The 25,880-nt window shown below is 39.1% G+C and overlaps 1 protein-coding gene across 3 annotated transcripts in view; it reads left to right on the forward strand.

Annotated features, from left to right (window-relative positions):
* LOC121901499 (ecto-NOX disulfide-thiol exchanger 2-like) overlaps window positions 1-25,880 on the forward strand; it is a 195,316-nt gene that overhangs the window by 98,632 nt on the left and 70,804 nt on the right. For all 3 annotated transcript variants that reach the window (XM_042418301.1, XM_042418303.1, XM_042418302.1), the window contains exon 3: window positions 18,085-18,216. In XM_042418301.1, coding sequence (XP_042274235.1) covers window positions 18,085-18,216 — 132 coding nt within the window. The remainder of the gene's footprint in view (window positions 1-18,084; window positions 18,217-25,880) is intronic.

The following is a 25,880-nucleotide window of genomic DNA, read 5'->3' on the forward strand; positions in this document are numbered from 1 at the left end:
AAATGTGTTTTTTTTTTATTACTCTAAAATGTAAGTCATACTTCCTGCGGTCATTCTGGTTCTGAATATTTCACCCTGATTACAGAAACACAACAGGAACTTTTTCCAATTACTTTTTCTTGGGGAGGCCTTTCTAGTCATTGCTATAGTAATTACCTGTGTGTGCCTATCATTATTCATCCAATATATTCTCATACTGAGCTGTGACATATTTAATAGGTATTGTAAAACCAATTTTTATTGCTCTTCTGCAAGATTAGATTAGTATTTGATGTACCATACGCTTGAGAGGTGGGTTGAAGGAGTCTTTTATTGACCATAAATAAATACATTTTCACTTGTCCATCATCTCTATATCATGAAAATGAAAAGAAAACAATGACAGAACCCACGTAGAAGGTTCAATTCAAATCAAACAAAGAAACTAATTCACGTATAAAATAAGGATATCTGTGTGTGCACCTGCATATGGTTATCTGATGCAGTGATTGATGACTGTATGGAGACGATAAGGTGCTCTGTATTCAGGTGAGGTGGTGTGTAACCTGTTTGTTTCCATGGTCCCTATCACAGCTCTCATGATTTGGGTTACAGCTTTGGGTCTGTTGCTCAAAGAAACACGCTCTAACACACTTCAGCAAACATGCAATCACTGCCAGAGACAGAAACTGAGCCACCATGACTAGTCAGCAGGAACAGGTCATAATCCCAGCTCATCCAACGGGAGCTGGAGGACAGGGAGGGGAATGAGTAGCGAGCATCAGGAGCAGGAAGTGGCTGTCTTTGTTAACTGACCTGCTGTTCCTGTTCCTGCTCCTGGGTGTCATGCTTCTGTCAGCATGGATGCTGACCAGCTCCGGGACCTCGGAGCTCCTCCACTTAATTACCAAATGCCTCTGTGACCTGATAATCACGTAGAAGCCTGTGAATAGGCCGCCGTGTACAGACATCTACTTGACTGCTTCTCCTACACTTACACTCAGCAGTGATAATGAGTGTACTTAAAGGTTTTACTGGTCAGCTGCGATTCAGTCACTGAAGACGCATCTGGTTTGCAGTAGAAATACAAACCTGATTGACAGATGCACAGAATAAATTGGGCTATGGTAACAATGCATAATCTAAAAATGAAATAACCTTAATTACAAGTACTACACCTGCTCAGTGCAGCTTACAAACAGTGTGCAAAATATGAGATCCTTCCCACTGTAAATTGCACCCTGTTGTGCACAACCGATATCTTGATTGTCCAGAGGGCTAAGCACCTATCTTCACGCCTTCATCTGCATCTCTCCTTTATGACTCAGATAAATTTAATCTATAAATCAGAAAGGGTTCACATGTTTTCAACTGCATTCACCTGCTCCGCCCATTTCAAATAAAGAAACAACATGTTCAGAGTCCTGATTCCCTTGTGGTTAAGACACATCCCATAGAAACATAACTCTCTCATATTGTCATACGCCTCTTTTTTATCCTTGTGTTTCCTGTCTGTATCTCAACAGTCTCTGTCCAATAAAGGCTATAAAATATTTTACCACTCAACTGAAGAGCCCATGAAAATATTAGAAAAGCACAAGACAACAATGATTTCTTATAACCTGCAGTTATGTTAACACAACACTGGCATATAATTGCATTATTAAGTTGTTATGGCGAACACAAATTGCCTATTTACACATCCAGCAGACACAGAGCAACATTAGCAAGTTCAATATTCACTCTTCTTTAAACTTTGTTTTGGTTTCTAGCTGCTAAATGCTCCACTTTCGCTCCCCAGATACAGCAGTTAACTTTTTTCTTTGTTTGTTGCCTGGCAGGTTGTATAGAAGGTTTGGGTTTTTTTTTTTTTAGAGCTTTTTCACTGAAAACAGCTGCTTGCTGAGTGGTGAGAGTGAACCAAAACAGTGAAGTTACAAGCTGTAAATAAAATTATACACATTTCAATTTCTTTTCACACTAAGTCTGACTGCAGTCTTCTACTTTGGGGTCCCTAGTAGCTTCACTGCAGCAGCTGATGATGAAGTTTCTTTATCAAGGCCTAATTAGTGGTAGTTAAGGGAGGTGAGACTGTTAGGCTTTGTTCAGACTGCAGGCAAATCAGATTTGTTTCTCAAATCAGATCTTTAAGACAGAGTGTCCGAACTATTATTTACAAGTGATCAGATGGGATTTGTGTGTCCAGACATCACCAACCTATCTGCACGGGCTGCTGTGGTAACGACGTAGGCATCAGTAACTATGTACACTGGTGACGCTGGTGAAACCACCTCCAAGTGTGTCTTGGATTTGATTTGCTGTCAAGACTTACTAAAATCAATCTGGACAAATCTGGATATGCCAAAAAACAGATTTGGGTTGGCAGTCTGAGCAAGGCCATAGTCACTGGGTCTCTCCTCCCATATTTCCCCTGTTGGCCTGGAAATACAAGAAGAGGATTTCAGTCACAAGTCCACTTCTCTCATTTCTAGGCTCCCACTGCCCCAGACATGTTTTATGTCAAACCCAAAAAATTCTCTGCGTAGCATGTCAGCCTCCTCACTATTATACTCTCTGTATGCAGTCATGCGCTGGGCAGAGCAGTGTTGTATTGTGTATTGAGTTTACACCGACAGCTGTGCCACAGGAATCCCAGAAAACCAGAACTAAATTATTTCTAGTGATGAAAAATATAGAAAACAAAATAACCTGAAGTTAGTCCCAAAACACAGATGTTTACAGGTTCTCAAATTACTCTTTTATAAGTTTACTTCTTATTTACTCCATTTATATTAATATAAAAGACATTTGTGTCAGATGCACACTCGCAATTTAAGACAGTCGTAGGTGGTGCCTCCAGACTCCAGTTTTCCTCTCTGTACAGGTAACAGAAAAAAACTTACCGAGATGCTTCTTGTCTGAGTGGTGTTGCTCATCAAAGACAGAACAGAGAATGAATACATCAGAATTTCCTGTTCCCCTGTGTTCACATTGCCTGAAGATGTGTTTCACCTTATCTGAGCCAGTGAGCAAGTAAAGGGAAAATAAACCCTGTAAGCAGTTGTATTGTTACAAAGAAGTGTCTGTTACCATCCTCGTCTGTTTGTGTGTTTGATAATAGTGTGTTGATTCTGATGGAAATGCGTTGCAACTATTGAGTCACCATTGTCTTTCTACTAAATGTATAATGTAAGCCATATTTGTGTGTCTGTACTGACTGTTGAGAAATTTCTTCCTACTTATGTTGTGAACCATCAGCTGGCTGTAGCTGATTAAGATAAAACTCAGTGGTTTACAGGCTGACTGTCCAATATGACTGACAGAAAACAGATACAGTCTGGCCCATTGGCAGAATACATGGTTGGTAATGTGGCAGCTTTGGAGGTTGTTAAGATCAGCAGACCAATCAGTATTTTCCTGTGTTGGATTATTCATCAGTAAACATTCAGCTCTGCCAGTCGATGATGCTGCCTCAGTAATGGATGCTTTTATTAAGGCTGATTAGATTAATTGTAGAGGAGGAAGACACTCTTTCTGGCAGAACACCCTCAAGGACAGAAGAAGAAAGGATCGATCAATCGTGTTCATCTCAAACTTCATAATGCATTGCTGATTATTTGAAGTGCAAAGCTGGAGGAGATTTATATGGATATAAGAGAACCCAGGCTTTTCTCTCCCTATCGCTATCATCGCTCTCTCTCTCTCTCTCTCTGTCTTACACACACATGCATGCACTCATGCATGCACACACATACACTCACACACATCCACATCCAGGGAATCTAAGTATCTGCGCCCTAAGAAAAAGAAAAGCTCTGCTTCCAAATGCTGTTCCCTGACAATAACCTCTGATTCTTAAAAAAAGGGTTGTTTACAGCCACAAAAATGTACGCCTCAGGAAGTTTCCAACTATACACTCCAAAAAAGAGTGCTTTCTCCTCATATGCCTGCCTTTTATTAACTCACATTTAGAAAGAGACATTCATTGTAATGAAATGCATCACGGACCAGTGGTGGCATTATGTATTATTTATTTTTTCATCTGAAAAATATGGCAGATTGTTTTAGAATATACTACTGCTGTTATTTGTTGTAATATGCAAAGCTATCCAACCCTCCCTTTATCCGAATAAAGTACAGTATGAGCATTGTAGTAGATTTACAATACACATGTGCAAGTAACCAGTTTATTAGGTATACCTCTCAACGTCTATTACAGTCCAGTACAGCAACAGTGCAGAAACTTCTGTTTACATTAAGTTTGTCTTTAACTTTATCTAGAGAAAGATGTTGATTTTGGAGGTTAGTTTGTGGTCATGTATTACATTGTTTTGTGAGGTGTTTATTAATGCTGAAATTATTAGTTGATAATTTAGTTTAGTTAGGTGATTGATTGCCATCAGCTTTGATAATTAATCATTGAGTTTATTCAACAAACAAAAATGCCAAATATTCTCTGGCTCCCGCTTCTGAAATGTGATGATATGTTGTTTTCTTTCTTATATCATTTTAAATGGAAATCTTTGGTTTTGGACTATTGGTTGGAAAAAATAAGCAATCTGAAGATGTCACTTTGGGCTCTCAATAGTTGTGACATGCATTTTTGAATATTTTTGAATATTTTATAGACCTAATGTTTAGTAAAATAAAAAAAAAATTGATAAATCCAGTAATAATGAAAGCGAGCGTTAGTTGCAGTACTAATAGTCCAATTGTCAAATCTGTTCAATAATGTAGAAATACCCGTCAGATAAATTAGATTTAATTGATTTCACCTAAAACAGGTAAGTGGTGAAAACTCTGATCTGACAAGATAATTTAGCAGAATAGATAGATAATAATTCTCAGTTGCAGATATAGGGTGGTGAGCGCAGGACCAGATACCTCACGCAGACAGCATTTTGTTTTAGGTTATATTCTTCCTCTCTGTTGACATTTTATATTACAGCTGTTAAACGTATCACGCAACTTTTACTGCATGTGGTGCCACCAGGTAGAATCACTGTTTTGTCTCATGGTTGCAGTGCCACCTGGGCTCCTTACATCACACAGTCGGACTGCTCGATTATGCCCAAAATCTTTATCAAGATTATTTTGGTCAATATTGAGATCACCATTATTTAACACGATTACTTTTTGACTGCCGATTGCCAATGTTGATATATGCACATATTTTTTTCCATCTGGCTGAGGAGACTATTAAACATGCAATCATAGATTGTGCTAATGATCAAGAAAGACAATATATGAGGGAAGAACTTAGGAAGACTGGAGTTCAGGAGCTCAGCATTAAAACTTTAATGAACCTGCTGATTGGGTGCAGCAGTAGTTTTCTTTGAGTTTATTAGACAGACAAGATTAATGTGTAGGGTTTAATCTTTTGTTCTGGGGCTCGGTGCTCCGGTTGGATCCAAACAGAGAGCCAGGGTTAGGGCTAGCTGGGAGGCTAGCGGAGCGTTAGCCGCAGCATGACCGGAGGGAAGCACAGCCAGCTAGCCTCTGCTAGCCTCCCAGCTAACGTTAGCCTCAGCTGTCCGTTTGGATCTAGCCGGAGCGCAGAGCCCCGGTTTGTTATTCAGGTTAAAGTGGGAAGAAGCAGCGGGTCTGTCAGGCAGCTGAGTGAAGTGGAGCCTGCGGAGGAAACACTGGCTAGCCTCGGGTTCACTACAGGCAGATTCTCTTGCTACAGTGGGCGAGGAAATAAAACCAATAAATAAATAAGTACAAACACTGTTTATTTCTTCCTGTGGAGCCGACATGCAAACTATTTTGGTTCAGTAAATTTCAGCTGTCAGTTTGCCTGGTGAAGACAGGTTAGTCTGTGGACAGAGACGCTCAACGCCTGTCGGAGGCATTTAGAGAGGGGCGAAAGCGCACCGCTGTAAAGGAAAGGGATCTGCTAGATTTGCAACACAAGACAAAACGAGGGCATCATTTAGAAATGACAATAATAAACAATAATCGTTTTATCTCGATTATCTTGTTTTCATAATCGTTGGAAGCCAAAATCGTAATGGAAAATAAAATTCGATTAATCACACAGCCCTAACAGTCAATCAGACACAGTCACAGTACGACAATTATCTTAAAGTAACAAAAAATCCAGGCATACTTGCAACAAAGTCACTCTAGAGGATGTGGTTCAGTCACACATCTGCATTTACAAGAAGAAAGGAGATGTACAGTAGGCTGTCATATTGAGATGAGAAAGCTTCAGCTTCTTCTGATGCTACTTGTCTTTCTCATTAAGAACTGAGGTCTATAAATAGTAATAAGATAAATTGCAATTTCTTACACAACACAACTCTAATTATTTTACCCCCACTGGTTCTATTGTACTGTAAGTAACAGATCAAAGCAGCAGAGAAGAAAAGATATAAAATATTAACAATGTTGTTGTGCTTGTGTGTGTGCACCAGGGAGGAAGGCTGCATATTTGATTGACAAGGATCTACAGTATTTTGTGTACTGTAAGACTGTAAGAGCAACTTTGTGTGTGTGTGTGTGTGTGTGTGTGTGTGTGTGTGTGTGCGCGCGCATTCAAGAATATTTCCTCGGAATAAGTGTTCCTATATGCAACCATTACATTTATTGGACACTACTTTCAGATCTGGTACTATGGTCTCTTTTGATTCATTTTTATAAATACTGAGTCTATTTTAAAGATATCTGTGACATTTTATTCCCCAAAAGTTGTTTAGATTTCTCTAAATCCATCTTTCCTTACAGCCCAGATTCCTCTCTGTCCTCCGGCAGGCTGTTTCAGACGCCATTTACATAAAATCAGCGTTTCTGAGTGGCTGGAGGTGTAGCCCCCACCTTCACCCCCAGCCAATCAGAATACTACCTAATGAATAATGCAAATTCCCTTACACCACATCTTTACCTGGAGTAATGGCTGCAGCTGGAGACATAAGACAGTATATAGCGGTCTATGAACCAGAATCTGATCCTGAAGGGGAAGAACTTGCTGTTGCTCAGTTGAGATTTCAAAAGGATGTTTCAGAACTGTAAGTAAAAGTCATTTTTTCAAATGTCGCCATAGTTTGCTAGCTTAGCTTTAGCACAGATATTTTATATCCCTTGAGTTGAGTAACAGAAAGAAACAATATTTCTTCTAACTTCATCCAAAGATTGAAGATGAAAAAGTTTAAAATCCTGCGGTGTACTGTCTTGTTAAGCAGACAGTCGGCTGTAAAATGTGTAAAACACACACACGCACAGCCACTTATGGACGATAACGGAGGGAAGATTGTCTCCAAAAATTAATTTTAGCCATTCCTGACCTAAATTTCCATCCCCTGGAAGGCTATGTAAAGTTTTTAGCTGCTGAACAACCAGTAACAGCACACTTCCAGTGTCCTGCTTTGCTCGTCAAGCAAATGTTAAAGTGCATGTAAACTCTGACTACAGAAGTTGTAGCAGGGATGGGCTCAACACTGGTAGTTCTTGAGCTGCGAATCTCAAAATTTCAACTTTAAAAGACAGAGGAGATAGAATTAAGCAATTTTACAGCACAGGAGGGCCTTCACCATCACCTTAATCAATCCAAAGTTATTTTTTTTGTTTTCTACAATACTAGCCTTTTAATCTGAATTAATTTGGGGTTTAAATATGATACCAAAGTCTACTAAAATAAAATATATGACTAAAAAAAAAGAAAATTCCCAGAAGCCCTTGATAGCACGTGAGTAGTGTGTAGTTTTCGGATTTGCCAGTAGGAAGCGTACAGGCCTACAGCCTGGTGAAACTAAAACTAGGACTGAAAGGGAGAAGATTCGCCACCGTGGAAGAAATACAGGAAGAATCGCAGGAGGCTCTGGACACAGTGTCAAAAGATTACAACAGGAACTGTTTGAGAAGTGCTGGGACAAGTGTATTGCGTCTGGAGGAGAGTACTTTGAAGGAGATTAGAAAGGTACTACTAAAAGATTTATAATGACAATTTTTTTTAAACAATTCCAGGAATTTTTGTGTCCCCCCTCATAATGTTAGACAACTAAGACCATATGGTTATAAGTAGGGAAAAATTGTTAGTTGACAGTTGACAACATTTCACTGACTACCATTATGGTACACGATCCAAACTTACTCCACTTTTTTTATTCTTACATAATGCCTTTCAGCTTGTATTATATTTGCCCAAACTATAACTGTTAATGCAAAACAGTCACTTGAGACTGGACTGGTATGAGGGCAGGTCTCCCCATCTTCATTAAAGTTGTCCTCACATACTGTAGACAAACTCTCCACTTACATTTATGATAGATTGCTCTCGGTTGAGATGGTCCCAGTTTTGCCACATTGTGCTGATGTAGTTTCACTTGCCTCATTTTGCTGATGTTGTCTGTAGTTGAGGAAAGGGGGATGAATGCACAAATGCACACAAACTCAGTAAGGTCAAAAAGCCATCCACTACTAGAAGGCAGTTTTGCAATCTGTGCATTTTATTGTATCTGCTGTGTGTTTTCATGATTAAGGACGCACTTGTAAGAAAATCCTGTGAAATTTTTCTTACCATGTAAATGATTGGATTTCATCATATATATATATATCATATATGTAACTGAACTAATACTGCATGAAGTGATACTCACCACCACCACTTAATTTAAGCATGCAAATACATTCTCATGTGCACATTCTTTTCTTTTCTTTTAATATAATGAGCTTATACATAATCTAATGCAGTTGTTCTTCTCATATTCATGCCAGACAGCCAATATATTATTTAATGTAAATTCAAAGAGCTTTTCTCACTTCTGTCATCACCTTCCTGCTTTCTTTCTCTCTCCCTATCTCACTCCAACTTCTCCCTCTCTGTTTCTTTCTTCAGGATAGGCTTGCTATTGAAAGCTTGCTCATTGTGAACGAAATGGTCCATGGCTTCTCTCTCGACCGGGAGGTTTACAGCCAATAGGCCTTAAAATGGCTTCATTTCCCATCAGCCCCACCCCCCTGAGGGAGCGTTTAGCAGAGCTAAAGGCCAATCAGTAGAATCCAGGAGATCAGTAAAGCCGTGGTCTGAAATCAATCCTCAGAGTTCACGAGCTCATGACTGTGGGGCACAGGGGGAATCAACTTCCCATCGACAAATTCATTTTGACCAGACAGAGTCCCTCTAGAAACACCAAAAGTCTGTCAATATCAATTTAAAAAAATCTATGCATGACATAATAACATGCATGTAAAAAATTCTGGGGACAGAATTTATGTTAAAAGGTGTAATCTTGCATTAATTTGCCTCACTAAATCTGCAAAAATCACAAGAGAAGGATGTTAAGAGAAGCAGACAGATAAAATTTCTACATTTAGCTGTGAGCTCACAAAGCCAAAAATGTGACCAAAAAAAGAGAGAAAGGTTAGACTTGTGCTTTGCTTTGTGATCAATAAGTCATGACCAAAAAATACCAAGGCGCACTGCTTTGCAAATATTAAAAAGCCTTTAATGAATGGGCTTAGCGCCTACGCAGTCTTCTTTAGCTCATAGGTGCCAAGTTCATTTATTAAAGGCTTTTTAATATTTGCAAAGCAGTGTGCCTTGGTATTTTTTGGTCATGACTTATTGATCACAAAGCAAAGTACAAGTCTAACCTTTTGCTCTTTTTTTTGATCTCATGATATGTCCTTGGATCTAAAGAGCTCCTGTTTTTTGATACCTGCATACGTGAAGTAGCACTCCTCAGCCAATATACTGGCATTTGCTCACTCTAAAGTCAAAAATGTATTCGAGGTAAAAAAAAAAGAAAAAAAAAAGGAGTACTGTACATGAAGGCTCCCACCTGTTGCTTTAACGGTATGTTCAATAATTAATTCACCCTTCACTGGCTGCTGGCTTCCATGGTGCAAAGAGGGTGTCAGTGGATTCAAAGCATTTGGCTGTAGGGTTCAGACCAAATTGACAGGAAGTACTGTATAGTGGAGGCACTCTGGCTCTAAAATGGAAATGAAATTTCATGATCAGAGGCAGAGAAATCAAATATAATATACTGCAGGAAATTCCTCTACCACCTCAGGCAAACTACAAATTGACTTACTAGACCTCAAAAAAGTGCAAAGAAAGTCTGTATTTCTCATTCATTAGAAAAACAATGTTTACTGTATAAAGTTGATAGTAGGCTGAAATACAAATGAATTTGCTCCCACGATCAGTGATTACAAGCAATTAGACTCAGATCATGAGTTGACACTACAATTTCTGACACAGCAGGAAATGTAAGTCATAAAAAGGCACAAAGAAAATGACAAGCACTTGAGAATTTGTCTTTGCCTAATTAAATTTGCAATGTAATCTGGCACTACAGGCACAGGGATAGCACTGCATTCATCATTAGATGTGTTGGCTGGCAATTACAAAAAGAAAAAAAAAAAAAAAAAAAACCCAAACTGTATGCTCTGAACTGCTTTGCACTGTATGTCTATCCATGTTCAGTTTTTGAGAGGAACTATTGAGTATCAGGTTCTCAAAGTTTGTTTTAAAGTCATTTTAGCTTTTTTTTTAAAGACTTTTAAGACTTTCATGACTGACTCATTTACAAATACTAATCATTCAAAAAATATTCCCCAAGATCATTTTGTAGGGAATGTCAGGTAAATAAGGTTTTTACTCAATGACAGTTTGACCCTGGGGGTCTGGGATTCTTATTTCATGTCTACCCAAACCCAATATCCAACCCTGACAACAGTCCTTTCTCCACTTTAACATAGATGTTTTATTTACCACTATAACTACAAATTCCTCAATCATCAAGCAGATATTGTCAGGAAAACAAATGAAAAAGGTTGACAGCGTATTAGGGATGTGAATCTATTCCTCCTATACATACATAAATACACAGAACACAATACAAAAACGATACATACATTTGTAATTATATGATACACTACAATTCAAAGCTGAGTCAATCTGATTCATTCATTCATTTGAATGTTTTTTTAATTATAAAAGTGTGACTAAAATAAATAAGTAAATTCCCAATTTCAATTAAAAATACTTTATCAGAAGTGCTCATTAATGTTATGGTTTCTGCCACACAAACTAGTACACATGGGCAGTAATACACTCTAATATCCTGGACCTAAGGAGGATGAATTTTTCACTAAAACGTGCTGACTGGGCATTGTTTGCCTCAGTTCCTGGATCACCATCATCTGTCTGAATTTGGTTTTTTTTTCTAAAGTGTTGTATGGACACATGTGCCTTTCAAATAGGGCATGTCGACTTGCTGCCACATGGTCTGCATTCATTGAAAGTGTTATCTCTATAACTCCTGCAGAGTTTAGTTGACATGACATAATTTCAGCTCTCTTAATGACTTGCTCGGTTTCTGAGTCACAACCCAATACAGAATCAATCATTCATGAGTCAGAAATAATTGTCTGGAACAGCGTGGTGCCACATGTTGAGTTGGCCTTTGGACAAACCAAACTCAACTCAGTGGCAACCAGCTGAGACTAATCAAATGAGATTTGTCTCTCACTGATGCATTTTGACTCATTATCAGCAGCTATCAGACTTTGCTTTAACCTTGACCCTGTGATTACAATGCCCCCCTGAATTGCTAGCTGAAAAGTAAGGTGACTCTGTTAATTAGCCACACATCTTCAGTCAGTGTAGGTGGCTCTTAGAGTGAATTGGTTTTACACATTAGTGATACTGTCTATTGTTTCTGAAAGATGATGTGAGCAGGATATGAGCATGATGAAATGAAAAGCAAATATCTGACAGATCAAATAACATCAAATAGATTCAGATAAATCCTTTTATGACTCTGCTGGTGTAATATTAAAACTGTTTGGAGGATTGTAATGTTTAGATGCCTTGTTTGTTGTCCATATTTTCCTCTGTTTTATTGAACTGCACATGCGTTTGATGCAATGTGTGCAGTTTTGACCCGCTTTGTTGTTTCTGTTTATACAAAACCATGCAGGGTTTTTTCCCTAACTTCCGCTGCTGTTCTTCATCAATAGTTGAGCAATCAGCAAATACGAGAGAAAAAAACAAAAAACACATGGCAGTAGTTATGACTTTGTATGAAAAACAAACCCAAACACCAAGCAGCTGGATATATGGATCCAGTTAGTTTGGGTATGAGAAAAATGTTAAATTTTTTATGGGAAAGTCAGTGTGCATCAGCAACATCAAAATCATTGCGTTTGGGAGTATGAAATGCTTGGCCAGAGAAAATGCTGCAATGTAGGGCAAAAGGAATGATCCATGAGGTGAATCAGAATGTGATAAAATGAGGAGAACATTATATTGTCTGCCAGCATGTGAGGAAAGTTTACACACAGATACAAAGATGAGTACATTCTGCCAATCTTTGATAACAACTGCACATTTAATTGAAGAGGTACAGCATCTGATATATGTTCTGTGGCCACAACTACAACATTAATTGGCTTGTGTTGAATATTGGCATGGATGGCATCCACAGAGAGTATTAAATCACATTGAAGTAAACTCCAATTTCACTAACAAGTAAGTGTAACTTTTCAGTGTAACTGTTGTAAGCACTGATGTAGATTAGCTAAAAAGTTACAGTTTACAAGTTAGAGTAGCCTATATGTGTATTTCTGACATTAGAGCCTCAAGAGCAGAGAGGACTCAGCAGGATTTGTGCCTGATAATCCTTCACCTGCTCCTGGAGGCCGGCCCTGAGGTAGAGGGTCAGCCAAGGGATGGGGTCTTGGCAGAGGGGCAAGGCGAGGATTGGGAAGGAGTCGAGGTCAGAGCCAGGGAGCAGACCTTCTTAGCCAGGATGTTCAGCAGCTGCAAGCCCAGTGCATTCAAGATGAACAGGTATCTACCATGTCCTTCTCAAATGCCCCTCTTCCTGGCCCTCCTAGCCAGACCTCAAACCAGCTTTGATGGTGCCATTACATGCCGACTGACATAGAAAGAAAGTGTTGCAGTCAGAAACCTGAATACTGCCTTTCTTTGTTGCCACATCTGGAGCTTTACGTCCTCCAGGAGGGGGTTCTTTGGCTAGCAAGGAGGATCTGGGATGGATGTCCGGGCTGTGGAGGACCCTCCCAATCCAGGAAAGGACAACAGGCAGTTCCAGTATGCTGCTTACCAACAATTTTGTTGTCTTGCAGTGTGGAGCACTGGGGCAAGGACACAGAGTTGTGATCCCCAGCTGCTGTGTATGAGAAATTCAGACCCGGTACACCGACTCACACAACCAATAAGTTGGTTTTGTACCAAGTAGAGTGTAACTTTTGATCCCTGTTGCTCTGCCAGTGGCTCTTGATATGTTACCATGTGTTTATACTGTTACTAATAACGTTTATTGTTACTTATTTGTTGCTATTGTCTCTACAAAATAAGTCTTTTGAATCATACACCTTTTGTTACATATCTATCAATCATTTATCACATGCTATTTTGCAATATTATCATAGTTGACTGTGCACAAAAATGACATATTTGAATTGTTTTTTAGAACTTTATTACTTTCCAAAATAATGAACTATATATTTGAAATCACTATGGGGTTTACATATCACAAAAGTGCATGTCATTTAGAGCTGAAACAATTAACTGATTAGTCAATTGACAGGAAAATTAATTGATTAAGAAGAAGATAATTAATTATAATTTTGATATTCGATTAATCACATTAGTCATTTATCAAGCAAAAATGCCAAATATGTGCTGGTTATAGCTTCACAAATGCTAAGAATTACCTGTTTTTCTCAGTTCCATATTATTACAAAATGTAAACAACTTCTAAAATGCCTAATTTTTGTAACTGTATTATTACAAAGTTTATTTGATTATTTGTTGCCTGTTGGTCAGACTAAGAAAGCAATCTGACTCAATCTCACTTTGGGCATGATACAGCAGTTTTAACATTTTATAGATAAAATGATTAAAGTCCCCCTCCAGTGACTTCATGAGTTGAGTCATTCTCAAAACTCTTCATGAAACAGTTCAGTGATGAGGTCACTGGAGGAGGACTTTAATTGAAAATTGAAATAATTGACAGATTAATCAACAATGAAAATATTCATTAGTTGCAGTCCTAATGTCATAATAAATAAAATGAACAATTTCAGCTGCTGATAGCACAGTTGTTTCCTCCATCTGCTCATCTCTATTAGCAACAGCTTAGTGTAGTAGTCCTTGATCTTATGAAGGAAAATGATAATTTAGTTATTTGACAACTGATTTGTCAATTAATATGCTGATTGTTCCGTCAAACATTTGGGTCAGGGGACTGTTGTTGCCATGGTTACATGGTTGACTGTCAATAGAAAACGGGAAACAAACAGCAGTCTCCTATGTTTAAATCTGACATTTTCTTGATCTTGTCCACACCAACCTAATACCCCTGCAGACTTTGCCACTCTACAATTAGTCATAATTACTACACTCACTAGAGGGCGTAGTTTCTTTATCATAGACGTGTTGTTTATGGACGTATTTCTTTTTCTTTGGAGGACGGTCTTGTGTGTCTTGTGCAGGGGTGTGTATCAGGGAGATGGGAGAGGTGTTTGAAAGCTCCACAAAAAAAACTAGTAGGGCTGCTCTTCTTCTTCTTCCTCTTCACACATTTGTTTTAGGACATTTTACAAAGATGTCAAAAATGTGGCATGGTATGCAATTTATATGAAGCCTTTGGAGGCAAAAACTGCAGTCAAGCACTTTCTGTAACTCTGAGAAAGGTTTCTACACTTCTCCACTGGTAGTTTGGCCCACTCTTCTTGAGCAAACTGCTCCAGTTCTCTCAGGTTTAATGGGTCTCCCAACTGCAAGTTTCAGCTCTTTCCACAGATCTTCAATGGGATTCAGATCAGGACTCATAGCCAGCCACTTCAGAGCGGTCCACCGTTTTCTTCTCATCCACTCTTGGCTGCTTTTTGATGTCTGTTTGGGGTCATTATCCTGCTGGAAGACCCATGACCTGCTACTAAGACATAGCTTTCTGACACTGGGCTGTATGTTTTGCTCCAAAATGCCTTGACAGTCTTTTGATTTCATTGTGCCCTGCACAGATTCAAGGCACCCAGTGCCTGAGGCAGCAAAGCAACCCCAAAACATCACTGAGTCTCCTCCATGTTTCATGGTGTTCTTTTTCTTCTTTCGCAGGGTTGGTGTGATTTACCAAAAAGCTCCAATTTTTGGTAAATCACACCACACACCAAAATAATATTGGCAACAGTGGTCACAGGAACATCAAGCTATTTGGAGATGGTCTTGTAACCTTTACATTGACCATGCTTGGCTGTTGGCTATTTTAAAATGTCTTTGTAGAATAAGCATGAATTCAGTTATTTTCACAACTTTTTTCTTTGTTCCACTGCAAACCAAACATAGACATGCATTGATAATAAAATATCTTTTAATTTTAACACTGTTCAGGGCAAATGGTGCATTATTTTAATAAAATGCAAGGGTACTAATAATTTTGGCCACGTCTGTATGTGTCAACTGTTGATGCCTTTTAAAACTCTGCCAGCTCTGAGCAACTCATTGCTGACAAATAGTATAAACCTTGTGAAGACTGATTCATCATTTTCACCTAATGGGTAACTGATGCTTTTCTTTGCTTTGTAATTCAAAGTAGTAGCCCCCACAAATGCACCACACTACACTATGACTAACTCTGAGCTGGCATCTAATCTGATTTGTTAAAAAGATGTAAGAAAGTGGCGAGTGGGCTGTTTGCAGAACAAAGATAACAGCATCAGCGGGTGACAAATAGTAGTCAGGAAACTATTTCTGGGCACTGGCCCAATTGGGCCAGTTTCTGACTGCTTTACCAGTCCAGATCAGTAGCTTACTGCCAGCAACAAGACAGTACAGTAGATAGTATATTGTTAAATCCTGCAATAGTTTTTTATACAGAATGTGAACACCACTCCTTGTGTTGCTGCTGTGTAAACCTGCTTTAAAATGATCATGCCTGTGTTGTAAACCTTTATGTTTCACCACTCCTCTCCTCCCACTGTATTATCTCTCCCCTGAGTGTACTGCCACCCAGTCATGCAGGACAGCCAGTGGGATTGTAAGTGGTTAACAGGCCTGTGAAGCTGTTGTCAGGAACATTAACATAGCAGCACCACAACAATGAATGTATTATCAGGCTTCGCCATGGCAACACACAGACAACTTTTAATGAGTGGGTCTGCTGTTGTTGTGTTAGTGGAATTTTTAGAAGAATATTAATTAGCTGAATGAAAGGCATTGCAAAACAGACCCGTTGCTATATGACAAACACGTCAGGAGGATGGTTTCCCTTTGTCGAAACCTATTTACAAAGTGCAGCGCTAGCACGGTCCTAATCATGACGATTACGTAAACATGAATAGTCTGAAATAGTGTGAAATTCTTATGCTTTAAATCGCATAATTACACTTATGTTTAACAGTCATATATGCAGTTATGTGGAAAACATCCAGCTGTTTAGTTTATAAACATTCACCAGCATATTTGTAGAGAAACAGCACAAGAAGCTTCTTGGTGTTGGTCTGTCAGCAGGATAACACATTTCTTAGCCATGTTTGTTGGTACGGTATAGTATATGCACAAGCAAACGTGAACAGGAACTCCATACACACATATTGTGAGCACAAGTAAACCAGGCACTGGAAATAAAGCTTTTTCCTGGTCCAGTGCTGTTCGGCGGTAGTTTGTATTATCACAGTTAAACATAGTGTCATGGAAGAGTAGGGCAGGCTTGTTGCTCAGCCAGCAGCCGCTGCCACTCAGTAATTTACAGGTCTGCCAGCGAGAGCTCAACCAGCAAGAGTTGTAAGAGTATTTAGAGCTGTGAAATTAACTCCAGATCGGGAGAATGAACTGCCAGTGGATGTAAGATGTGTTCCTGTTGACTTTACTGCAGGGTTTTTCTTTTTGTTATTTTTTTCTGTGGGGATCTGAATATGTTTGCTTTGCAGTGAAAGACTTATGACTTGGCAGAGAAACATGAGCCTGAGGTTTTGTGTGGCAGCCGATATGTGAATCTGTAGTGGTAGGTAAGAGAATTTTCAGTGTTTATTCTCAGAAAAATAATATGAGGATTTGCACTTTGCTTTGAGGTAATGTTATAGATGTACTGCTTTGTGTCTTGAACTTTGGTCAGGGGCCATGTTTGTCCTCTAAGTTGGCTCTGAAGAGCTCTGAAGAGCCAACTTAGGAGTAAAAAAGTCCTTTGCTGCGTGTGAAGAATAAGACACATTAATCAAGTGGGGTAAGCACAACATTAAATGATCACATGTAAGATCATAGCAGGAATAGCCAGTCAAAGACAAGGATTTAACCTACACCTGCCCCATTGTTCATTCTTTTAAAAAATCTGTCCGGGTGTAATCATAGATTTTTAAAAAGTTTTTTTTTTTTTTAAATACTTTATGTCTTAATTAGCAATTGACAATTTAAATAATTAATCTAATACAGTATATTTATAATACATAATATATACAGCACATAGGCCTGATATAATAGGAAATTGGCTGAATTGGAGACCAAAAGAAAAACAAACTGGAGATGTAAGTACCACATTTATGCATGAGGATGAGTGATGGCAGAAAGAAAGAAAAAGTGGTGTAACATCCTATCAAATGTTCATCAAATTCAAATAATAGGCCTTAACTTCCCCATTCTGGTTTATACATATTATTATACATATACAGCTAACATATTTGTTCATTATAACCAATGATATTTTGTACAATCACTCCAGAACATGTCTCAGAAGGTGTGTGCTCACCTCTGTCTCTGTACTGCAACCAAGAGATCTCCGGAGCTCTACTAAATCCGAAAGCATAAGAAATTGAATTAATATATTAGCTTTTATTCTTAAATTTGTAAATATGAAGGATTTTTACTTTTTTCCTTGGCTCCTCGTTCCTTTTTCTTGTGACAAAACACAGGATTGAAATTAGGTTGGAAATCACAAAGCATTCATGTCAATAAGAAGATTTTGTCATAAAAGGACGCCGGAGATCTATGAGACATAAATTCTGTTTTTGACCTTGTACCCTACTTTACTCATCTAAATCAATTCACATCTTTTTGTAGTATTTAAATTGAAATAGTCAAAAGGGAATTTTAATCTCACTCCCTTATCTCTCTTTTTGTGTGTCTTTCTCCAGACAGTAACCATAACCTGACCATGGACTCTAACTCCATGATGTTCCCCATGTCAGACCCCAACGCCTGGGCAACAGCCATGAGCAACCTCGGGATGGCTCCATTAAGCATGACTGGACAGCAACTCATGCCAGGTACCACAGAAAACCTGCTACAGTACATGCTGCCGAACAGACCACAAGGTGCCACAATAATGTGTTGTGTTGTAAACTGAATATATTGATGTGGGAATTTATATCTCACAGCCCATAAGAAACCTAAATTTATTAGATTTATGTTGACACTCCAGTGTGATAGCAACATTTTCAAACTTTGTTGCTGATGTAATATAATTTTGCTTTCTGTGTGGTTAGGAGATGTCCTGTAAGTAAGATATAGCGGCCTACATGTTTAGAGGTGGGAGCAAAAGCAGCCTAAAGGTTAGAGAATATTTTTTTGGTTGTTGGCTTGAATTCACAGACTGGCTGGAAAAATCTGTGTAGGTGGACAGATGAGTAACAATGTTCCTCCCCCTCTGCTGCCCTCTAAGTACCCTTGAGCAAGTCGGTGAGCATCAGTTGTACTCATAGCGCTGGGCAGCTCCCAATGCGTCAGTGTTTGAATGTCTGGAGCCTACCCTCCTCTGCATCCACTCTCCCAGGCAGTTATAATTAAGGATGTGCTGTTAACTCATTTGCTTCCTTAAGTAAAGGTTTTAAAATGGCAAATGTGCCCTTAGGATGAGTGTGTGTATATATGTGTGTGTGTGTTTTCATACCTGTGTGGGCATGTGGGGGCTGGAAGTCATCCTTGTCTGAGTGTACAAAATCCAGCTGGAGCTCAGAGTGTTTACAGTGAATGAGGTAACCCCTTAAAGGAGTTTCCCTGCTGTTCCACTGAAGAGCTAGTAATCCTCATCCAGCCCCCGTAGTGTTGAGTAAGTTCATCATAAGCACATTCAGTTTTGGTGTAGATAAAAAAAATAAAATAAAAATTTTGGGGAAATATGCTTATTTGCCTTTTTATAGAGTTAGAAGAGAAAATTGATACCACTATCATATCCGTATGTCAAATGTAACGGTATGGCCAGCAGCTGGTTAGCTAAGCTTAGCATAAAAGCTAACAGCTAGTCTCCCTCGGTCCATAGGTAACAAAATCCAACTACAAGGAAGTCTAAAGCTCTCTACAGGACTTCCTTGTTGCCTGGCACGGTGATGACAAGACTACAGGATGTTATTGCTCCTGGCAAAGAAATAATCCCGCACATATCCATCTGGTAAACCACAAATTGTTGTTTTTACTCTTCATTTTTTGTAGGGATCAAAAAACAAGTCAATAGGGAACTTTAGAGGTGCTGCTATTCTGTTATTGTTGGACAGAGTCAGGCAAGCTGTTTCTCCTAGTTTCCTGTCTTAATGCTAAGCTAAGCTAGCTGGCTGCTGGGTAGAGCTTCATATTTAATGGACAGATATGAAAGTGGTATCAAAATTTCAACTAGTTCTCAGCAAGAAAGTGAATAAGTGCATTTCCCAAAGTGTTGAACTATTCCTTTAAAGAGACTTATTAGAGGGCTCACTGTGTATTCATAGAATAGTGTTGTGATGTATAAGTAGCGTCCTGCTTTGGTCAGGTCACATCAGGTCAGCAGCTGAAAATGTGCCAGCATGTGGTACGTGTGTGTTGGTATATCAAATGCGGCAAGTTTACAACAAAGGGGTTTAGGAGAAGATACTGTTTGTGTATGCTGATCCCTTATGTATAACCTAGCTTGCTTGAAGTCGAGATATGAAAACACATCAACATCCCTATAATCCCTCTCAGGCCTGGTTTCTTAAACTCAGGTTCACAACCTCCAACTGAGGCATGAGCAGACTTCTTTTGTTGAAGAGTGTGACTCAGCCTCTGTATGCTATGCCCTGAGAACACAAATGCCACAGTTACAGTGCAACAATACACATACATTCAACCATAAAAGAAATAATTTATACAAAAACCATAAACTTCAGTGCACAAGACAGCAGTTTATACTCCTCTCCGTAAATGCCACTGCTCACACCAAGAGGATGCAAACATAAAGGGCTCATATTGAAATAAGATTACAGTTCCTATGTTTATTAACATACTGTATGCTATTACTTATTACTTAAGCTTTTTTCATTGAGATGACTCAATTTAAGGCTGTATGCACTGTATTTTACAGGCAGTTTAAGATGAAGCACAGGCAATGCATCACATCTGAATGGGATGTTTATTGGTACAATACACTTGAAAAGTACTGAATTCTCTCTAATGAGGCATTTTTTCAGCTGTTAATTTAGAGGGGCTGTTATTGTCTGCTAGTCAGGGATAGTATTGTGACTGCTCTGCCTGTGAGAAATTATTCTTCAAATTGGCTTGTTGAATACCCTTTTAACTAATCTACATTCATTTGCAAAGTGTCACAAGGAGTGTTACGTGCATTCTGAGCCATATTTTTTAAAGGAAAATCATTAAACCGGAATAATAAGGGATTTTGAATATACTAAAAGCTCACCTCTCGGAATGACAATTCTTAAACTTTGTCAACTTTCTACTGTACTCCATATATACATGTGTCACTATACACAGAGTCAATAATGCCCACAGGACAAGAGTAGCAGAGTTCACTCCACAGTATGTATCCTCACTCCTCTGGACAATTTGGACCACAGGTTAAAGCTAAATTTATACTTTCCACGTAGCTTAGAGGGTTTACGAGGGTCCACATGATTAAATTTTTTCATCTGCCTGTGTCTGCCAGAGTTTGTGCAGACATCTTGTGTATATTCATGTGCAGCCCAGAATTTATGACTGTGCCGACAAACGTGTGAAAATGTCCTCTTGTGCAAACATTCAATATGATATAAAGGAACCGCACGCAATACGCTGTTCACCCTGCTGTCAGTGTCCTGGCAGTATATCAGGGTTTAAAGAAGGTTCAAGAACGCCCACACTGAAGGCTTTGTGCAAATTACAGTATATTATATCATTAATGATGGAGATGATCATCAATATTATAATAACTAATATTTGTGACTCTTTTTACACCGGAATTAGTATGATACTGAATTAGTTTCACACTTTAAAGGGGACTGGTGCAGTGCCTGTTCGGAACAGGCCGATCTCTCAATACCTAGAGAGAACAGTGCCCATCCCCTAAACCCCTCACATGCATCTGTAGACACTACAATTTACGGATGTTCCCCAAACGCCTCACATGCCGACCAAAAATCCTTATTTATCTTATTTTTATTTCACTTTTTTCATCATTCTTTACTAAAAATGGAAACTTCTCAAAAACATCTGTACATGTTTGAGCTTGAATATGATCTGAAACATGTAAGTGGACATCATGAACAGCCCACGGAACAACCTTAGTAACAAAAGCTACGGAACGGACAGCCATTTATGGGCATGTGCGAACAATCTGATATCATCACAAGGAGTAAATGGAGTGTTCAGAGCAGGCTGAAATCTGGGCAAGTTTTAGACCTTTGATCATGTTTAACATAGACATCCAACATCGTAAAAAATAGCAGAAAGTCAGAAAAAGCATGATATGTCCCCTGTAAGTTAATCCACTTTGACTGTGTCACTTATCTGCCAGTTATATTTTCATAAGACGTCTGTATGTGTCTCTTCTGTGAGTCTGGACTACATTTGGATCTACATAATATTGTAATATTTTTGGTGTCATATAATAGTGAAACATGTGAGGTCAAATGTGAAAAGAAAAGCTGAACTCTACCCGAGCCTCATATGAACACACCTTAAACAGTTACTGCACTCTAATATACACACGCACTGTAATCGTGCACATTACAGCAGCTCAGCACCAACAGTTGATTAGAGGTTAGCTCTTTTCTGATTCACTAACAAAAAGCTGAAGCTTTGACTTTATAATGATAAGCTAACCTGGCATTACCTGGCATCACATAATGAATTATGGATAATAGATTATGGCAGCTTCCTGCCAAAGAATCAAGTAAGGTAGATTCAGTCATCATCTTTCACCATAAGATGTTCTCATGTTGTAGTTAATGAGGGTAAAGGTTATGAAACAACTCTGTTCAAAGAGGCTTGTCACCTTGATGTTTTTTTTAACAATATGTGCCTCATGAGCTTAATTATGTAACCAATCAGAGAGCTGTGACATTGAGATATCCTTAAATAAGCACACACCGTCTCCCTCAGACAAATCAGGTTCAGCCAACACAGACTTCAACATTACTTTAAGAAAGATAGGATGAATATTTTATAACCAAGAGCTTTAAGATTAATGAAGCATTAAGGCATGAGTTCATCTGTTTATTATTTTCCAATGTCATTACAACCTCAGAGAGAGAGCACTTACTGTTAAGTATTCTGCATTGATAACATGACATTCAGCCTTAATAATTCCACTTTCCACTTATAACTTTAGGTTCAGCTCTGTAGTCTCACCCTCCATCTATGATTAGTCTTTTCTCTCTCCTTTTCTTTATTTGAGGTGCTTTTCCTCATCATCGTAGCAACATAGCATATGTTTTTCACTCGTGTGTTCACATACGTGCATACAAGTGTCTGTTAGTCCATATTGATGATGAATGCATATGCAAGTTGCTGCCCCTCACTACCATACCTTGTTTATTGAATTTCATTTATGGTATTTACTGCTCTCAGGCTCAGAACAGCCCCCGCCAGCTCTCCTTTCAAGAGTATCATAAACATTACCAACAGAGTGGGGAGCTGTCCGGCATGATGGAGATGGAGGGAAATGCTCTTGCCCACGCGTTGAGAGAGAGAGAGCGGTGTGTAGGGGGACTAGATCTGTGTGGCAAACAATGGATAAGGCCTTAGTTGTGGTAATACATCTTCATTAAAGTCATTTTGCTGAAGTAGTTTCTGAAGGGTGGCGCAGAGAGGACGGAAGGCAGGAGCAAAAAATAGAGGGGGAGGAGAGTCAGATGAAGAGGACAGCTGCGTCTCCCCTCACTGATCATCTGGAAAAGCAGCTGGTGCTTCCCTACTTTTGCCTCTTCCTTCCACCTCTCTCCTTCCCTATTTCCCCCCTCACTTTCTCCCTGCCTCGCCAGCCCAAATTACCTAACATCTTCATTAATGTCTCATTAAAGCTGAGTCAGCCACTGTAATCCACAGCCACATTAGAGTACATGCTGTTCATTTGGATTTTAGAGAGTTGAGAGCTTTCACAGGTTTAGTTTGCACTCTGTTGCACTAAAAAACAGAACATGTGATAAACTGGGCTCAGCGGCAAACTGAGTAAATATCAATTTAGATAGTTAACATAATAAAACCTACAGTATCTCACTTATAATCCTTAAAATCTAAAGTCTAGATCATGTGTCGTTTTTCAGTAGAGGGGACTTTAAATCAGTGTGGTACTATTGTCTCAGTGGAGCAGACAGACAGACACTTTGTCAGACAGGATGAAACTATTCTGTTTGAAGTACGCCTACCAGCTCATTTATTTAACTCTACTCTTACCATCTCAGTATGTCTCTCACTTTAACCATTTATGAGGAGGAAATCTCGGGTCAGTCAAAGTTGACTGCTGCAGTCAACTTGCAGCAGTCTGAGTTATGACTGTGAGTCCCCACTCCCTGTTCTGCCTGCACTTAAGCAAGCAGCTGAAAGCAGGCCTCCTAGCAGTAAACCTGACCTTTGCTGAACTTCATCCATAATCCATTGGTTCAGTAGACTCTGGCGAGAGATGTGTGGTCATATTTTCAGTCTGTTAGCTCTGAACCTTGTGAGCCACTCGGCACATACTCAACACTTGCAAAACCATGCCTGCCCCCAAAACCTCCCCCCCCCCCCAACACACACAAGGAGGAGAGCATAACTTTACACAAGTAATAAAAAATGCATAGACACGCAGTCACATGCTATGATGTGCTGTGTTTGTCACCATTTTTGCTTGAGCCTTTGAACTAATCCTGGTGGATTTACTGTTGACTCCTCATCATAGCTAAAGGAAATCTGCTGTGCTTGTATTTCCCTCTAAACCAAAGTACAGACATGTCCCTATATGCAGTTTTTTGTTTGTTTTTAAGAGAGCTGATCCAAAAGGGAGCCATGGACAGCCCCGGCCCAACAACCTGGTCTGAATAGACCCAAGGATAAATTCAACCAGACCCAAAGTGGAGACCCAACTAGAGAACACCAATTACCAATAAGGGTAGGGGAAAAAGTCCATTCTAAGATACATCCCAATGCGGACATGAATGATTCTGCCTCAATCCATGAATGTCAAAAATTGATTTTTCAAATCTTAGCTAATAACATGATGTTGACAGAACGAGAAGGCGAAACTCAACTGCAGCACCTGGACAGTCTACAGCGGGCACACGCTGGAGTTCATCTTCACAAAAGGCATTCATTTTGTTATTGTCATACAGGCAGGAGACTGTAAGATGCTTCCATATTAATTAATTCATTAATTCATAAATGCAGTTAACTTTTAAGGCTATGGCCCATTTATCTTATCTGCCAGTTATGTTTCATATTGTATTTCTGTAGACTAAGGACTAGGGATGTGCTGAGAGCCCAGTATTTGTATTTGTATCTATAGATCTCCAGTTTTTGTTTTTATTATGCTATTAAAGTGGATTAGGATATTAAAGTGTTAAAATAAGTGTTTATGAATAAACTATCTTACAAAGGAGGTCCCCACAACGGGTCTCGAGCTCCAGTCCCCCAGATCATAGACGACTGCACTGACTACTGAACTAAACAGAGTGCATCACCAATACACAGACAGACCTCTACTTATTTATACACCCATAACACAGAGACAGCACAGTGTGTAATGTGTAAAGAAGAACTTCAAAGGTGATTATTGCTTTACACTTTTCATTTATTGCCTATTTTTTTACAACTTAACTTTGTGGAAAGGAGGTCAGTAGCTCAGCTTTATCTTTGGGGAACACCCCCAACTTCGGGTGTGACGTCCAAATGAGGAAATGTGCGTCATGTAGCAGGTGGATGTGACTCCCCTCATTGAGACCTGCAGATAGAGGTATAAGCAGAGCACAGGAGAGAGACTAGAGATAGTTATGTAACCAACCTGCGTATTGGTATTTGACATGGTTTTTGTTTCCCAAAAACAAATGATTTTTAAAATATTTGTATGAAATAAATATTCATAAAAAAAACCCACTATTTGTGCTTTGCCAAATAACATATTTGTATTTGGGCAGACCCTTACTGAGGACACCAGTGAATGGTTCGGCACACGGTGTACTGGAGCAAGAGATTGGATGGAAGTATTATTTCTTTTTGTATTATCAGGTTTTATTTTATATTTGCAAAACTTTCCCAGAACCCAGGAAGGCATTTATACTGTGTGACATCCCAATGTAAAATCTGTGGGCCAAGTGAGACTATGCCAGCTGGAAAACCCCAGTGTGCATGTGCAGGGGGTCACACAACCCAGAGGCAAACCCGGAAGCTAAGAGACCTTTTTGGCTCATGTGCCTGGCGAGCAAGAGTCCAGTATCCAGGTAATACATTTATTAAGTTGTCCGACCCTAAGAGGTGTTACCAAGCTAAAAGAAGAGTCAGTAAGACGTCAGTCAAGCACAGTTTGTACACGCTTCAGAAGAGCTGTAATCAAGCAAAATATTAACACTTCTGTACGGTCTTTAAACCAAACACCTCCACTGACAAGACTTTAGAGATGCTGCTTGCTGTCTGTGAAATTATTTGCTCTTTATACCACAATGTGTCATTTTCTATTTGTACACATATACATATACACATATGACAGCTTTGGAGTTGTCTAGAAGGCATCTTTGAC

The sequence above is a fragment of the Thunnus maccoyii genome, chromosome 8 (genome assembly GCF_910596095.1).
Source record: "Thunnus maccoyii chromosome 8, fThuMac1.1, whole genome shotgun sequence".
In the NCBI taxonomy this organism is placed as follows: Eukaryota; Metazoa; Chordata; class Actinopteri; order Scombriformes; family Scombridae; genus Thunnus; species Thunnus maccoyii.